General features: G+C 29.4%; 1 protein-coding gene across 17 annotated transcripts in view; it reads left to right on the top strand.

Annotated features, from left to right (window-relative positions):
* Positions 1-19,213, top strand: part of LOC108003822 (uncharacterized) — a 58,144-nt gene extending 38,931 nt beyond the window's left edge. For 2 of the 17 annotated variants that reach the window (XM_062077428.1, XM_062077432.1), the window contains exons 2-6: positions 7,425-7,799; positions 8,941-9,242; positions 9,614-10,016; positions 13,064-13,179; positions 13,905-19,213. In XM_062077428.1, coding sequence (XP_061933412.1) covers positions 7,425-7,799; positions 8,941-9,242; positions 9,614-10,016; positions 13,064-13,179; positions 13,905-16,427 — 3,719 coding nt within the window. In that variant the 3' untranslated portion in view covers positions 16,428-19,213. Of the gene's footprint in view, positions 1-1,036; positions 1,282-1,421; positions 1,487-2,210; positions 2,461-7,424; positions 7,800-8,940; positions 9,243-9,613; positions 10,017-13,063; positions 13,180-13,904 lie in introns of those variants that run through there. The other 15 variants (XM_062077423.1, XM_062077420.1, XM_062077416.1 and 12 more) reach the window with 15 other exon arrangements.
* Positions 19,214-19,706: the final 493 nt, after the last annotated feature.

Genomic DNA, 19,706 nt, shown 5'->3' with positions numbered 1-19,706 from the left:
TTAAATAAAAATTCAAATAAAGCATTACATTATATTAAAATTCTCAATATTGTTTCATTCTTAAGAAATTATAAAACATTTCAAAACTTGACGATTAATTAAATTAAATATAAATCTCAAAATTCTTAAAATTTATCAATAATCATTAATTTAAATATAAAAAATGTTAAAAAAACTCGTACCTTTAAAGTCAGAATTATTTTTCATCCTTTCGATCATTTTATCAAATAATTTTGATAAAAAAAAAATGTTTTATATAAACATTTTCATGATCATCTTTTAACAATTATCTAGATTGTTAAAAATTAATTGTACACATTTTTAAAATCAGTAATTAAGTTGTAATAAATAATCATGTTGTGATAAATAATCATCTTAAATAAATCTTCATTATAAATAAAAAGGCGCTCTCTTTTCTAAAAATTCTCAAATTTTTGAAGCAATTCTACAAATTATGCATCTGTAAATATCAATATCTATTCAACATTAAGCTCAAATACTTTCATCAAGTTTCAAATTATGTTATTTATTAATTCTAACAAATAACCAACATCATTTATAAAAATTATATGCATACATATATTAACTAATAAACTATTTAATAGAAACTATATGAATAGAAATTTATCATGGTCGCTTTTACAAAATCAAAATGAAAATCAAAAAAAAAAAAAAAATATGGAGCCTACAAAATTGTAAACCTTTCACTCAAAATGTTTCGTCGTAAAATTTCTCATTAATCATCCATCCACCCTAATCTTCCTTCAGAATTCAGTGAACCAGAATGAAAAAAGAAAGAAGAAAAAAGAGAGAAAGATAGGTAAAGAGAATCGATCTTCAACAGCACGATTAGCATCACCGATGGCCAACACTGGTCCTCGCCCGTTTTCTATTCTAATTCTGTTGCTATTCTAGTCCACGACCGTCGGCCAATGAGCTACGTCCGCCAGCTAGTAAACCATTCTCTCTATCTTTCATCTCTCTCTTACCTCTTTTCCCCTGCCCCTCCCCCACCACTCCCCTGTTCCTCGTGTCAACCGCAGTCGTTCTCGAGGCATCGCGTGCACCAGATTATTCAGTCTCATCCTCCTTTTATTTGGCGCGTTTTATCAGTGGCATTCACATTTCTAAACTATATAACAGCAAATAGAAAGGGAACCTAAGAGAAATTCCATCCGGGGGTGTCGTGCATCGTCGTAGGCACCTTAACCCTTTCGCTACGGCCGTTTATGTTGAGGAGCATTCGCATGATATGGCTATACGAGACGCGTGTTTTACGCAGTTACGTTGATAGAGACTTCTTTTTTTTTTTTTTTATTTGTTTATACATATACATACATATATATATATATATATATATATATATATATATATATATATATGTACATATATATGCTATATTGTACAATTGAATTTTTAAGAGCGTGCATGAAATAATTTTTCTTGTTGTACGATTTTATTTAGGAAATCACGAGTGTGATATTTGGTATGTGACAATATTTCCTTTAGCAATTTTGATCTTCCATTGGTATCGTTGAATTATATAGGTGATAGTTTAGATTATAGATTTCCTTTAAGCCATTTGAATTCTGTATCTTGAGAAGTAAATTTTATTGGTGGTCTTCATCGAGTAAAACGTAGAGTACAAAATATATGGTGATAAGATAGGTTCGATACTAAATAGAAGGTACCTTTTTATCATGTAAAATATCAAAATATTAAAATACGTTGTTACAATATAACAAAATTAACGATCAAAATTCAACGATACCAATGTAAAATATATAGAAAATGTGATCGTTGCATCGATCATAATCTCTCGTGCTATGCTAAGATGGCTTCGGTGGTGAACAAGTATAATCGCTAATAGAGAAAGGGTTAAGAAGACGACTAACGGCTATTGGATACTCTTGCACAATTAAACTAACACTATTAACGAAATTATACGAGTCTCAAATTGCTAATGTTAATAGATACGAAACACTTATTGTTAAAATAATAAATTTTCATAACGAAAATTACGTTGAGATAAATTTACAAAGCCAGTTAAAATTACATAAATTTTTTGTTGCGAAAATCTATGAATCTATAATTTCGTCCATTAATATTATTATTGATCGATCGATCATTGTGCAAGAGCCTCCCGATTTCTCTTTCATTCTCGTTCAGTTTCAATTTTTTTTTCTTTTTCATTTTTTTTTCTTGTTAAGAAGAGAAAAAGGAGGAAAGGGGAAGGAGAGAAAGAGAGGAACAAAGTGTGAAGTTGGAGTGAGAGACTAGGGTGACTGACTGGTAGTGTACGATATATACATCGGGAAGAAAGGGTGGAAAGGAGGATTTCGCGAGGAAGGCGGCCAACGTAGAGGGCGCGGACAGAAATGCAGTGGCGCCGGCAACGAAGGGTTATCCACGTGATCGGCTCCTCCAATCACGTTCTACTTTTAGCGAGGTACCAAGACGGTACGGAAATTCTGTGGAAGAGACTGATCATGGTCCCTAGCGAAGAGCTTCCTCGATGTTTTTTTATTACATTCAAAACTCTCTTACACTGTGCAACTAATATTATTAGCAATATTGAACGATCAAATTACAAGTTACGTGTTTCCGATAATATAATAAATTTTCTTACGTAACGGAAAGAGTTCTACAAACGAATTTTATACACGAATTACACGCATTATCTTTTTATTTTTTTATTTTTTCTAACAGATATGAATTTAAAATTTTTAAAATTGGAAAATTAGAAATGAAATTGCGAGATTATAAAATTTTAATTTGTCACTTATTTCATCGGTTCCTGATAATATTGGTTGGATAAATAATAATTGTGTAACTGCTCTGGTCTTTGTTTAGATAATAGTTTATCGTAAAAAGGGGTGAATAGAAATATTTCTACATAAAAATACAATTCATTTCCCTTTTATAATGAATAAATGAATAAATGAATAAATCTCGTTGCTGTTCAGAAGTTACTAATTAATGGTTCCGCTTATTATATTTCAATGCCATGTTTTTTTTTCTTTTAATTTATCTTCACATGTATAAATTTAATTTTTAAAAAATATTTTTAAATATTATTGCGAATGCATGGATTTATGTAAATATATAAAATTTTTTTATAACTATTCGATCTTATTTTCATTAGAAAATAATATAATGAATAATAATTACTTTTATCTAATCATAATAAATTCGAATAAATTAAAAAACTATTACATATATTCGATGATTCAATTATATGAATAATCTTATTATTGAATTCATATGAAATTTCTTTTATATGTCTCAGAAAAATAAATATATTAATGTGTAGAAACAGTATAGAAAAATAAACAATAAATAATAAAGATAATTTTTCGCATTAAAAAAAAATTCTATTTCTGAAGAAAAATTAATGAAATGAATTAATTTTAGAAAGTAATTTTATTAAAAATAAGAATTAATCGATATTGTATTTTTTTAATTATATATTTCTTTTAAAACTTCTAAAGTTTTCGGATAAATTTATTCTTCCAAGAATTTAATAAGAATTATATAATCGAAATCATGAATTTTAGAAATTTTAGAATTTTAATTTTTAGTTTTATGTCAATTTTAAAAAATTCTCTTTTTTTTTCACTCAACTCAATAAAACTCATTATTGCGAGTTAACATTTTACTATTTTATTTTTCTTAATTTTAATTAAAAAAATAAAATGAAAGAAAAATATTTAAAATTAATTTTAAATTTAACAAATTTATTATACAAATTTATCTTCAAAATAATATTGATCTGATAATTATTTGTCAGAAATTTAAAAATCAATGATATTTATCAAATTTCTTATAAATTATTTGTTTTTATTTGCTTTTTATTTTGCCATTATTTCTATTCATCTCATTTTACAATATAATAAATTACGTATTATATATATTCGTTTTGATTAAAAGAATTATCGCACACACGCTTCGTTTGATCCATGACCAGTCACGATTTAATAGAATTAATGTCATAGAGTAGATAAAAATATGGATTTTGTTAGTAAAATAGAACAAAATTGCACAATGAAGGAGAATCAATTGTTTAGTTTTATCACTGTGGAGAAAATTGAAAGCATTTGCAAGTGCTCGCTTGGTTTCACCAATTAGAAATTTAGTCTGTAGAAGCTTAATCACATTAGAAAATTATAGTTATATTTGCAAGTTAAGTTTTTTTGCTTTTTTGTTTTTGATCTCTTTATTCCTGTAATCTTTATATCTCAAACTGATTTTACATATTTCATGTTTAAAATAAATAAATAAATAAAGTAATACAATCTTATAAATATTTTTTTACTTTAACAATTCTAGTATATTTAATAGTATTCGTTTATAATATAACTTCATTTATTCAAACTTGTTTAGAAAAAAATTTATATAATTAATAGAATTTATAATTCTGATTTATGTCACATTATAGATTTCTTTTTCAATATTGTGTATATATATATATATATAATTAAATTATTAGATAGAAACTTGTGAAATTTCATTTGTCTTATTATCACATTATTGTCATTCAAAAAAATTTATTAGTATCGTTATTTATAAAATTAATTCAATTCTATAACATTTATGGTTTTTTTTTGAAACAATAAAAATTAAAATTCAGATAAGTAATTTCAATCAGTAAAAAATTTAATGGAATATTAAAATTTCATTTTGATAAATGAAGTTTTACTATAAATGTTTTTTTGAATAAATTTTTATTATTGTATTCTTATTTAATTAAACATAATTAAATAAATTAAAATTAAATTCTATAATAGCTTTTTTAGTAAACATTTTTTTATAAAATGTCAAAAATATATATATTTGTAAATGTTATTATAAAAAAAGAAAAAAAATATATGTACACGTTGTGAAATCAGTATTGATTCTTAATATGGCATTTAATAATTGCAATGCATTTGTGTCAGTATTCTTTGATCATCGAATCTTATGAATGTTTACTATTATAATTATTTATAACTTCAAAATTATCATTTGGTTACATACAGCTATAAAATGCCTTATAAACAAGTTGGTTTGAAATGGTTTGAATTAAAATTATGTAAGAAATATATTTTTTTATAATATTATGCTTAAATATAATTAATTATAATGTAATTTTTCATGTTCAAAAAGTTAATTTTGTTGAAGAATATTCAATTATAAAAGAAATTACGTTATTTATATGAATAGATGATTGTGTTTTTATTTTTTATTTTTATCTATCATCATTGTACCAAGTTATTTGATGAATTGTTCCAGAAATTTCACACATTATATTGAGAATAAGAATTACAAACTATTATCTTTTCAATAAACATAACAATTTTACGATAATTTATATTTACATAATAATACATCTACCAGACATTTGAATCATAAAATACAATGATAAATATGGAGATTATTATATATAAAAAATAATTGAAATATATTATAATAAAATCATAATAAAGAATAATATTCTAAGAAGTGTTCTAAGAAGTAAGTATTCTAAAGAAGGTATTAAGAAGGAAATAATAAGTGACGTAATTAAAAATATCTACATTCGAAATATCTATCATTCGAAAGTTTTCAAACATTTTAAATTGTAGTTTATAATTACACAGAGCTTCAGAATTAGAGATTAGTGGACTACAAGATGATGTAAGAAACATTTATCACGTCATAAACATAGGTCGCATTATTATTCACTTATAAATATCACGTTTTATTTTTAAGTATCAGAATGAAGAGGCATCATCTCAATATGCTTAGAAAACTATTGTTAAAATTTTAATTAAAAATATTAATTAAGAATTAAATTTTATCGTTTAATATATCCATATTATTATATTGGCGTAAATTAATTTACATATCAAAATTATATTATATTCTCAAATTTCAAATTAAAATAAGAAAAATTCTTATTATAAAAGATTAAATTTGTTACAAATATATCCCTATCGCATTTGGATCATATAATTATATATATATATATATATATATATATATATATATATATATATACACATATATATTATAATTAATTATTACACCATAATTATGCAAATTTTCAAACTCTAATAATTATATATCAATTGAGAAATTTTCTAAAAATAATAATTTTATGCTAAAGGTATACATTTTTAATTAATTATCATATTTAAAATTTATTTAAAAATCGGATATTGAAAAATTTTGTATTTTCAATTTATTCAATTGATTTTCTATCATATAGATTTTCATCTTAATTAATCCATACTTTTGAACAATAATGTACTCAATTGAAAAGCATTGAATGAGATTTCTTCGATCCTTTACTTTCAATCGTTGTACATTTCAAACATCACTAATAGTATGTACATTCCAATACAAGAGGATTTGTTTATGGATAACGAACACCATTGCACTCGGATAACAAATTCCTCTGTAATTTGAGTTGATGGTACTTGAACCAGTGTTCTTTTCGCTTGTGAAATCGTTCAGTATACTTTCTTATGACTTTAATAAGTACTTATTAAATCTATCCATCTATCAAAATCATTGCAATCTTCTTAAAAAAATATATGAGTTTAGTTAACAGTTAATATTAGATTAATCAATAATTATTTATGTAATATATTTTTCGAAAAACTATTTATTATATTCATATACATTTTTTTTTGTTTTATGTAAAAAAATCTTTATTGAGAAAATGGAAAAAATAATATTTAAATTTGGGGGTTGAAATATATATTTCATATTCAATTATACAAAATAGTTCAAATAGAAATTTACAGCAAGTAGTTTATATATTATATACTAGTAACTAGTTTATAATATTAATTGAAATATTATAATTATTAGTTTATAATAATAGTGAAATTTTTATGTAAGAGATCATATTACTTATAGAATCTGTTTTGATAGTTAAATTCATCTTATTAATTTTCTGTCTCGCTTTGAAATAATTAAAATGTACCGTGAAATTGAAGTACATGTACATATGTATGTTATCTTGAGAAAGTTAATATGCATTGTATATTATAGGTATATGTTAGGTAATTTTAAATTATTCGAATGCATATGTATAAATTTAACACAAGAGTTTATAATTAATATCGATTCAATTTTTATTTTACGCGCACAAAATATACTTTAACTAATTAATTATTTGAACGATGAAAATATTGTTTTAAATTTTAATTCATTATACGTTTTATTTACAAAAATATCAAGGAACATATATTTTTGTTACAAACGATTGATTACGAACTTTAATTGATTATAAACAAGATTAAAAAAATAAAAGGAAATTCTAAATACTAAAATGGGGCATACTCTAGCCATTCATATCAATGTTATCATTTCAAAATATGTTATTATAAAAATCATAAAATGAAAAAAGAAAATTACCATGGAATCCAACTATATTTCTTTGATTTAATTTCCAGCTCCACCCGGCGAAGAGGACGAAGAAGAAGGATTACGGAATGGATTCTTGAAAGGGCAGGAGAATGACACGAACACGCACAGTTTTAGTCGGCAGAGCGGATACAAGCCGCGTAGAACCGGAAGTAGCGATGGTGGCGCATACGCCGGTAGTGCGGCACGGCACAAGGACGATACAACCGGTTCACCGTCCCAGCCCAAGATTATCTTTAACGAGGACGAGTACACGAGGATCACGACACCCCGTCAGGATATGCTGTTTAAAAAGGGTTATCTGTCGAGGAAGAAACCCTGGACCGGAAACGCGAACACCAGCGCGACTTCCTCGACCACCGAGAGCCAATCGGCGTCTCATTCCACCGCAGGTAGAGGTATAGGTAGAAACGTGATGCATTTCATCGAATTTCTGGCTTGTCTCGTTCGCCTTCCTGGTCGTGACGTCGTTTCCGGGAAGCTGCTTGGAATTACCCCTATCACCCTCTTGAAGTTTGTATGATTTTCTGTGTTATTCCATTGTATCTTGTTGAGAGACGTTGGCGAGAGACAAGTAGAAGAATAGTTGACTTATCCCTTTTGTCTTAGTTGAGAGATTTGAGAGATTTTGTGGAAGATATTCGTTAAAGAAAAATCCTTTGTTCAATTTAACAATGAGCTTGAGTCAAGCTTCAATTTATGTTTCTTTATTTTTTTCATACAGACTTAAAGTTTGGAAATTTTAGACAAATTTTAAAATTTTTAATTTGATTATTTAATTGTTATTTGATTGATCTTTTTTTGAATGTTGTTGGAATTGGAGTATTATATATATATATATATATATATAAAATATATATATAAATAATTATTGAAGTCTCTAACTATTTCTTGATATATAATTTTCTCGTTCCTATAACCGCAAAATCTCATAAGAAAGAATAAACAATTAATCAGCATCGATATGTTCATATTAATTATCTATTTTATGCTAAAAGTATGCTCATTTAATGGCTCAGTATCGGTACATCATCGTTTCGTTGACAACGTAAATGTTTTGCTGATCAAGGCACGATCGCCGCTGCTCACACAATCACGAGTATATATTCATTTCATCTTATTATGAAATATGTGATATCTTGCTTATATATAAACAATTGAAAACTGTACTGCTTTGTCAAATGGGCGATAATATGTGTATATAAATCAATGCCTATCAGTCGTCGATCAAGTGGGCGAGAATCTTAAATTTTTCTATACTAATTCTTCTTCATCAAACATTAAAAATATATATATAATGAAATCTACAATTTGATTAATTCTTTCACTATTGAATTCTTTGAATTATATATACCTAACATAATTTTAAAATCTCGTTTTTTTTCTTTTCATCGAAAAAAATTTATTAAAGGGATTCAAAAGTAATTACGGTTTTCAATCAAAACTTACATACATATATCTGTTTTCCTTTATGCATCATCAATGTTGAGTATAATTAAAATTAACTTCTTGCTTTCTTGTTTAACTTTGTCATGTCAATTACAGATGGTAGCGAAACGACTGAGGATCAACAGTTGTTAGACAGGGACTGCGGTACCGGCGAATATCCACCAATGATGGATTCCAGCGCCCAATTGGGCTATGGGACGTTTTATGACCACATGGGTGGTTACTATTACGAATATCCTGTGATGTTGGTTGGTCCAGCACCGATGCAATCCCAAGTTGCACCGAGTGTTTTGGCGGCCGTGCCTTGTGCACCTGTGCCTCTTAGGCCCATAGAATGGATTAATCCAACTTACGTACCCAAACTGCCTAATCAACCGTACTGTATAATGAATTACGAGGTATAAAGAATGTACTTTATATAATGTACTTTACCGGATAAAAGTCAAAAATCACTATGATATTAAATCTAAGAATTTGAAATTAGCTAAATATTATATCAATAGATTTTTTTTCGATTAAAGATATTTCGAAAAGATATTTCGAGATAAAGAAAAATTATAATATTGATTTCTGTTCAGAACGAATTAATTAAATTATTAATGAAATTAATAGAACATTTAATATGGATTATTAAGAAAGATTCTGAATTTTTGATCGATATTATGTATTTTATTATATAAATAATACATAGTTATTTTATTATACAAATAAAATAAAATTATTCAAACAAATTTAATAACTTTAATACTATTATTACTATTATTTACAGAACAATCAAAGTATGGAAAATACGGTGGTAATGGAAGAGCAAGAAAATACGGTTCTACCAACGGAGAATTCAAATGGAATCAGTAACGAGAGTGGAACAGGTAGCACTAGTTGCAGCGGTAGTATGGCCGGAGAAACGGAAGAACAACCCATAGAGTTTACCAACGCAAAGGAGGAACAGCAAGCGGACGAGCAGATAGAGGAACAAATGGAAGAGCAAATGGAGGAACAATATGGGGATGAGCAACAAACGGAAGAGCAACCTTTGGAGAACGGTGGACCCTATTTTGAACCAATGTTGATGCAGCAACCGGTACACGTATCTCACGTGATACCAGCGATTCCTCAGCCTTACATGTACCCCGGCCACTACATGTTTGGTCCTCCTTTGATCAACGTGAATGGTTAGTTGATAGAGAAGAGCGACAAGAAGACTGTGTAGAAAAAAAAAAACGGTCTTCCTCGGCTCTCCCCTATTCTTTTCTCTATTCCTTCTCTGTTATTGGCAATGAATTCTCGAAAGAGAGTTACCTTTGCTCCAATTGCTATCGCATGTCTAGCCGCGGATTTTTCTTTCGCTCTCTATCTCTCTCTTGTAGCTTTGGTTCTGTTCATGGACGGATGGACGGAACAACGGACGAACATGCCAAGGTTGTTTTTCTTGCGGCTTAAGAGAGAATCTGCGCACTTCGGGGAGGGAGCACCGCGTTGTTGTGTAATCCGCTTGCGACTAACATAATCATTTTGACTGTGTTACGCTGATGGGAATTTTCTTTATCGGGGGATTTTAGCTTTCTCTATTCTTAAATCAATTTTATGTAGATAAATAATACATGTAATCTTGGTGGGTGGGTATTGGTTGACAATTTTGATTTAAATTGTTTGAGGGGAAGGTTTGATTGGAAAGTGGATTTTTTCTTGAACGACATTTTACGTTTCATTTGATGAAGCTTCAATAAGCTATCAATAAGCTGAATAAATTATTGAAAATATATATATATATATATATATATTTTTTTATTCCTTTTAAAGTTCTTCATAAAATTTTATGTTCCAACTTATTCTTGTATAAATTTTTCTTTTGCAAATTTAATATTTGTAAAAGAAAAAAGAAATAAGCGAACTTATGTAAATTCCATGTAATTTTAAGCAAAAATATTTTAATTCAATGAAAACAGAAAAGATTGATGAAGTGCTACGCGTGTTTGTGTTTCAAATAAATGTCAGAAATACGTTACACAACTTGATTTGTTATCGACATGCGAGATGGGGTCCAGGTCAAGAAGTAATATATTACACGCGTAACATGTATTAAAAAAAAAAAAAAAAAATGATCGTAAGCAGTAGCATAAAATGCACCGCAATCTTTTATCCGATCACTCCTTCCCCGTGCTGCGTCAGCTTAGGCGTTAGTACGTTTGATTGTACCTGTTTCTAATGTTAAACGAGAACAGTGTCGGTTGGATGCGCGGCCAGGAGAAAGGGATATAGCCAGATTCATGACTGCTGTCCCGTCCATCGGCATCATTGCTGTTTTATTACCGCCGTGCCTCTACCACATTCAAGGTAAAAGGTAATAATTCGCAAAGAGAGCCGCTACTCTTTAGATACGATCGCGAAGATATATACGAAATAAATGTTCCCTTTTCCTCGTTTTCATTATTTGAAAACATTGTTCAAAAATGGAGCTTGTTGTCTTTTTTTCTTTTAATTCGAATGAAGCAGGTTTATTGAAAGAAGGAGTTTGAGAATATTTTTATTAGACGTGAATAATGAACGTTAAAGAGTGTTATGCAAGAGTATCTATTAGAAACAAAGATATTTTATTTTTGATATAAATGAATATAGAAATATAATTAATCATTGTATGATTTCATCCTGTCATTATTTTTTAAGAATTAATTTTCTATATTTCATATATTTTTATATAGAAGATATGTAATTTAAAATAATCAATATTTTATGTAGTCTTTTTTTTATACATATATCTTCAAAATTAAAATTGAAAAAAATTGATTTTTAAGAAATCAATTCTGATTCATTTAAAAGAAATGTTTATCTTGTTATTTTACAAATACTTTGCACATTAAACTATGACATGTTACTTTTAAATTAAAATATGAACATGTGACTCTACAATTAAAAATCATGAGATATTTAAATGTGATTCATTACTATTAGATATTTAATAGAAAACTTTTAATTTTATATTCCATAAAAAAATTAGCAAAAAAAAAAAAAAAAAAAAAAGAAAGAAAAAAAAAGAACATATATCCAAAGTAAGATCTGTAATTATCCTTTCATTCGTACATAAGTATCATTTATTATATATTATTTATATACGTTTTTTTTCTTATTTCTAAAATGCAAAATTATTGTACGTCTTTATTTTTAGATTAAAACAATTCTCGTTTTCTGTCACTGAAAATAAAGACGAAGAAAGCTCCTTAAGAAGTTCGAACAACGTTTCGCGTAACCCGGTTTCGCATCACGCAATCCACCGCGTGTGCGTGCTATGGTTCATAAAAATAATCCTCGACGAATCTCAGTCGAGGATATCCGCGGTCTATCTGGCGATCGTAACTAAAGTCCAAGACTCTCTAACACGCTCGTAATGTGTGTGTTCTCTTGCATACGTTCAATCGTATCTCAATTATCTTCATCCGTGCGTTTCATCATCAATTTTCTGGTTAAGCCATCGTCAGCATTAGCACGCTGCCTCGCACGTTGCACATCAAAGAATAAGAAAAAAAAAAAAAGAAAAAAAAGAAAAAGAAAAAAAAAAAGAAAAGAAAAGATAAACAAGCATTATTTCATCAATCATTGACGTTCACGGGTCACATTTGATCCATATTTATAAAAACCTGGTTTCCTCACCTAAGATAATATGGCCAATATGATTTTACACGTATGATATTCACGGATCACTCATAGGGAAAAAAACCGGTTTTTCGCTTAGAGGATGATAGGGCCACGATAATCGTACATATGTGATATTCGTTATTATTGATCCATTTGCGAGAAAAACCGGTTTTTCATTTAACGAATGATACGACCATGATGATCGTACACACGCCATCAAATATTTTTAATTTTAATTGTACGAGGGGCGACGAGAGATCTCTCCGTCTTGAGTTTGGCAAAGAGATCTGACCATCGTTGGTGGCGTCTCAAATAGAAGCGGTTTAAAATAACTTCCTCGGTCCCGTGGGGATTGCTCACGCGGGAAACGGAAGGACGAGGAAATGATGGAGAAGCCAAGTTCAGTTACTCGCGCCCTTCGATACACGTTAACAACGACTTTTATTCCTTGAATTCCCGATTTTGATAAGTAGAATTCTAGGAGTCGAAGTATAAGAAAAAATACACGTTTCGTTGAACTTGTAAATTAAAATAGATGTGGTTGGCTTATACGACGAGGTTTAATCGGTTTGTGTTTCTGTTGTACAAGGTGTTACGATACAGGGTGGGCCCATGATCAGAACCACAGACGTTGCGGCCATGTCGGCGGCCTGTGCCAAGCGAAGAAAGAAAAAAAAGAGAAGGAAACAAAGAAGACTTGCTACGGTGAGTGGATAAATTTTGCAATTAGCGAAGAAACAGAAATTAGTTATTAGTAAGAGCTAAAAAAATAAATAAAATATATATTTTATTGTACGTATTGTTTTTTCAAGGTATATAAAAAGCGGTTATATAAAGTATTAAAATGAGAAATACAAATCAATTATTTTAAAAAATTTATTATAGCATAATAAATAATTTAATTTTTGCAACCTTGGTTTAATTTTATGATCTAGATAGGTCATAAGCAATATTAATGAAGAAAATATTATGCAAATTTTTTAAAATTTTCATTAGCATAAACATTATCATAATGTTAAATGAAATTTAAATTGACAAATAAAAAAAAAAAGAAAAAGAATGCAAATAGAATATTTTATTAATATGAAAAGATTTTCCTTAAGATATTTCTTTCCTTGATATATAGCAAAAAATATCTTAAGACAATCAATCAATCAATTACATTTACATTTTTTTTTCTTTTAATCAACAAGTCATCATTTGCAAAATACATTTAACACATATAATTCATAATTTTCGTATCATTGATTTTAATATCAAATCATATTTATAAAAAAAACTGTCACTTCGATTTCAAAATAGATGGAAATCTTATGCAAATAAACCAAAAAATGAGAAAAAGAAATAATAAAAAATTGTATTATTGAAAAAAGTAAAAGTTCAATTTTATAAATTTGTCCAGGGATTAAAAAATTGTTATTAAAATACAGGGTAACACGGAGGACGAAGAAGAAGGAGAGTACAGCTCCGAGTGTGATACCGGTCTACCGTCTTCCCGGCTGTCTTGGACAGCGTGTTCAACTTCGACTACGAATACGACAACAATTAGCAACCGGCCGCTGAATCCCGAATGTCAGGAGTTCCAGTTGCGACAAGTCGTTGAATTTAATACCTCGCTACCCGCTATTTCAACCTCCGCCAACAATACGTCTACGTCCGAGATGAGCTCGACGATAAACCAGCCGAGCACGTTATCCTCGGACACGACCTCCGTCGATAACGATTCAAATGAGGTATGCAACGGCGTCGTATCCGACGATTCGAAGAATCAAAACGATAAATCGATCGAGAACAGCAAGTCTGATCATCAATTAGAAACGATTTTATTAGAAAACAGTCAATCGAAATCGCTAGACGCGATTACCAATTCGGTTAACGAATCGAATAGACTGACGAACTGCTTCCTCGAGAATAAGGAGGCAGTTCTTTTGACGAACGAGGTCGCCAGTGAGGCGGCGACTGAGATCGAGAAACTGCCAAGCACTACCAAAACAACAAATAATGATTCATCGAGTGCCAATGAGCTAAGCGAACGATCGAGCAACGAAATGAATGGGGAGATCCTGGTGAATGGGCAACTGGATTCGAGTAACAAGAACACGTCAATGATGTTAGCAAATTCGAGATCACCGTCTCCCGTACCAAACGACGAAAAAACAAGATCGATCACGCCTAGAGAATGTAACGTAGAGAATGTATCGATTCGCGAAGATCAGAATCACGAATCTTTATCGAGCAGTAAATCATCGTCGTCGACTAATCTATCCAAGCGAAAATACGCGAAGGGTGCGAAATTCGTGAGAGAACCAACACCTGGCCCAGATCTAAGCAACACGGTTGAATCAGAAAATGAAACGAAAATACATGAATTGGCTGAGAATATAGAGAAGAAGATAGATCTGTCGAACGATTCGAAAATGGAACCTTGCGGTGATAATGTTGGAGAGGATAATCAAGTATCGAGTAAATTTGAAATGAAAATGGTATGCAATCGCTTGAGTAAAGAAGCGATTGAAGCAACAAATGAGGATTCTGGTTTTGAGAGTCAGACACAATTATCTGATTATCCCATTATGAAGGCGGTAACAGAATGGTTACGAAGGGAAAAATCGCCTGATTTGTTCATCACATCGGCTATCTCGATGGATTGTGAGGAGGACGAGGATGATATGGATGAAGAGCCGCCAAAAAACTTGCAAGGCAACCCCATGCCTGCACTATCTGTTAATAGCGGTGCGGACAATGCGGCATTGTCGTGCGCAGCTAGTTGCGGGGAATTCGCAGGAATCAGCAACATCAAGGGTAGACAGGAACAACAACAACAGCCGGAAGTTAGTAATAGTGGAGCTTCGAGAAGAAAGAAGGATGCGAAAAGAAGATCGGAGGCACGGAGACGAGTGGCCAGACACGTGTTGGGCGGTAAGATAGATCACGAGGCAGTGTCCTCGTCAGATTCTTGTGGCCAACAGGAAGAGTTGAATATTACAAAAAAGAAAAATCTGGCTAAGCAACAACAAGATGTTGTTGGTGACATTTGCGAATTTACTGAGACAGATAGCGTTGCGGGTATGAGGGTTGCTTTAAACTCTCGGATAGACTCGAAGAGAGTCAATGCAAGGCGAGCGAAAAAACAAGGGAAATCGCACGCGCGGAATCCCTCGAATAATATTGACACAAAGATTCAATGTATCGAGGATGTGGATGATGAGAACGATGAAGGGATTGTCGAGGATACGATGAATGTAAGGACATTCGAGAAAGGTGAGATCGTAGTCTCAGAGGACGGAAAATTATTGACGTCTTCCACATACGATCCGAATTTGCGTAATCATCATGATCCTCCTACGGTGATTAAAGCTCTTGACAAAAGTGAACCAGTTAAAGAAGCGATTATTAAAGAAAAAAGAAAGACAGAGGAAGGATTAAAAAGAAGTAGCAGCATGGAAGATGAAGAGACTGGTAGTAGAATAGGTTCCTTGGATAGTATAGAAGAACCCGATGTACTAGAATGTTGGGAAGCTGAAATCATTGAACCTGTGATAACTCCGAAAAGAATATTACAAAGTGAAGGAATACAATGTGATGGGGAAGCTGCAGAAGATGATAATATCGAGATTGAACAGGTAAATTTGGACTACGTGCAGAAATATTATAGATTGGCACGCGAAAGCGCCAGCATTGAGGAAATTAGTTTAAAAGCAGAATCACCATCATCGTCGAAATCAGTGCCAAATAAGAATGAGGAAAAGAATGAGATTCCAACGCAGAAAAAATTCGCTGAAGATAAAAATAATATCCCTATTGATGAAGCTTTTGAAGTATATGAAAGCTGTTATACCGGAAACTCTCTGTTTCTGGCGATTGATTCGAAAGTTTTTAAATCACGAACGTTATACGGTCAGGAAACCGAGACCCCAATACCATGCAAGGCGGTTTGTTGCCGAATTCAATGATTTTATGAGTATTTTTATTGAGCGCCTCGTTGCAAGCGTACACCTCCACAGGGACGTTTTTCAAATACTGATGTCAAGGCCGTCCTTTTCTAAATACCATAAGCCTCTGACGTTGTATTCTTTGCTGATTTATACATATGTCGTGTATACATTCTACGAACACATGCATTCATCGTGCTATCATTATGTTTCTCATTATTATTATTATGTATTATTATTATTATTATATATTATATATTATGTATTATTATTAATTATTATTATTATTATTATTATTATTATTATTATTATTATTATTATTATTATTACTATTATTAATTATTATTATTATTATTAATTATTATTATTATTACTATTACTACTATTATTATTACTATTATTACTATTATTACTATTATTATTATTACTATTACTACTATTATTATCACTATTGCTATTATTTTTATTATTATTATTACTATTACTTTTATTTTTATTATTATTATTATTATTATTACTTTTATTTTTATTATTATTATTATTATTGTCATTATGATTATGATTATTATTATTGTTATTGTTGTTGTTGTTGTTGTTATCGTTATTGTTATGCGTCTTGTAATTGCATCAAATGAATTATCGAAAGATAAGGAAAGAAACAACCCTGTGGATTCGACATTTGAAAGATTTTTAAAACTTAGAGGCTTGCTCAATGGCAGAAGATAATAATAAAAAAGCCTATGTATTGCTATTCATTTTTGTAAATAGCTTTTAAGAGATCGCTCTCAAGTCGTAATGAATAATTTTGTTGAAATGTTGTATACATGAGAGCGTATATTACTTATATATATGTGTGTGTGTGTATATATATATGTATATATATATATATATATATATATATATATATACACACGCACACACACATATATATATAATATTTTTGACATTGTTGTCAATGCGTAAGTTGGTGCACATATTCCTATTTTTTTTCATTTTCATTCGTCTTTTATTTTTTGTTTTTAAAACATACCAAACGAAAGATTCGTCGTATATTGGTATATTGTTTAAAATGAATCGAGCTTATTAAGATTCAAATAATTAATTTTTTGAATTGTATGAATACAATTAATTATGAAGTCTGAACTCTACAAAGTAGAGTAAAAGAACAACAAAAAAATATGATTGAAATATACTATAAATCATATTGTCTTCACGTTTTTGTTCTCGCCATAATTTTTTATAAGCATTACTCATGCGCGCGCGCGTGCTCATATACACACACAAACTATATTACATCAAAAATAAAACATATTTTTTACAAAACTTATTCCAAAACATACATTTTAAAGCACGAAAAGTGAAAAAAGAAAACGCTATTATCGTTCCACGTACCACGTACATCGTTAGATGGCCTTTTGCTTAAAAAAGTTGCAACTATTCATATGCAACTTATATTGTAAGAGTTGTAAAATCATGATGTGCACATTTTAAGATTCCTAAATAAGCAAATATTATATACATTTTGGGGAATTCGAGAACGATTCAATAATTGAGCTATGCTTTAGATAAATATGCGACAGCTGTGCAGTAATAATGCAGTAATAATGAATTAGACTACAAAGAGTATGTTGAACATGAAGATAAACGAAGCAAACTATTTAATTGTATTGTAGCTGTTACAAGCTAATGTAAGATGTATATAAACGAAACTACGAGACGAATTAAATTATATTGATTTTCATTAAACAAAAAAGTTAAAAGAAAAAAAGTGCATGTTGTTTTATATAATAGATATTTTGAATCTGAAATAGAAGAGAACACATTTCACTTATATACATAAATGCATATGAAAATTGCACTTGTTATGACATAGTTCATGTTTAGTTGAGTTGTATCAAGTAGATCGAATACCTCAGTTTGCATATTATGTAAGTTGTTCAATAGACGTGGTTCGTGAAAAAAATCATATATATACATATACATATATACATATATATATATATATATATATATATATATATATATATATCCCATATCATAAGGCAAAACATACCTCAAAGATACCTGTATATACAAAACTACCGATCATCCAGACATTAGTAACATCAAATATGATAATAATATTGATTATTAATATTAATAATAATGATAATGTTAATGATACTGATAATAATAATAATAATAATAAAACTATTATCACAACAGCGATATAGGCACAATCGTTCCTGCAAAGCTTTAGATTCCCTAAGTATCATATACATAATATCCAGGACGATGATCCATATATTGATAGAAATTCATCAACATACAGTTACATTAAAGATAAATATATCGCTATATTAAATACGCGTTGCATCAATTGTGTGCCTTATTCCGCGGCTACCATTTTTGTAACCATTTCAAAGCATTATTCTCCTTAATGAGAGAACAGGAGTTATCGAGTGATTTATGTAACAATTAAAATTTTGTGAAATTGAACAAAAAAAAAAAAGATAAATAAAAACAATGAACGAATTTTAAGTTTCATGATGATGATGATGATGATGATAATGATAATGATTTTATCTGGGCATGCATACCAAACAAATACATTGATTTTTTCATACATCAATTAATATGTTCATCAAGTATTTACAACTGATGTGCATACATTCATAAGCATGTAAGCATTAACATTGCATCTTACACGAGACATGTTATCGTATACTTACATTTTAGTTGAATTAAAGTAAATGTGTAAGGAATAAATGTACTTGAATTTTGTTGTGTTTTTGCTTAAAAAATAATGAATAAAATGTTTCAATTAATTTGGGGTATTCTCAATTTATCCTAATTATATTATTCAATAAAAAAATATATTTATGTAAGATAATTATTGTAAATTAAAAAGAAAATATTTAAAAAAATGAATTATACTATATATAACTTTTTTATAAATCTTTGTAGTTTACTTCAACAAAGATTGCTTTGCTGAAGTCAATTAATATAAAAATTTATATAAATTTGTTATAATATTATATTCTTACAAATCATATTTGCATGAAAAAATTATTAAAATTACAAAAATTCGATTTGCAATTTTAAAAAAATTTACCTTCAAATACGCAAGCGCATAACGAATTAATCAGCTAAAAGTTCAAAGTCATTCAGCGCCACCAAGTTAGTTCGATAACTCGAACTCAAAATGGACGTTAATGCGATACGATACGATACGATACGATATAAAGCGAGATACGAGCGAGTGCTGCCACCATTCGCTTATACGAGTAGTACACAGTTGATTGAACAAGGATAGTAACA

Source organism: Apis cerana, linkage group LG7 (genome assembly GCF_029169275.1).
Source record: "Apis cerana isolate GH-2021 linkage group LG7, AcerK_1.0, whole genome shotgun sequence".
Classification (NCBI taxonomy): domain Eukaryota; kingdom Metazoa; phylum Arthropoda; class Insecta; order Hymenoptera; family Apidae; genus Apis; species Apis cerana.
This window is presented reverse-complemented; position numbering and strand designations above follow the sequence as displayed.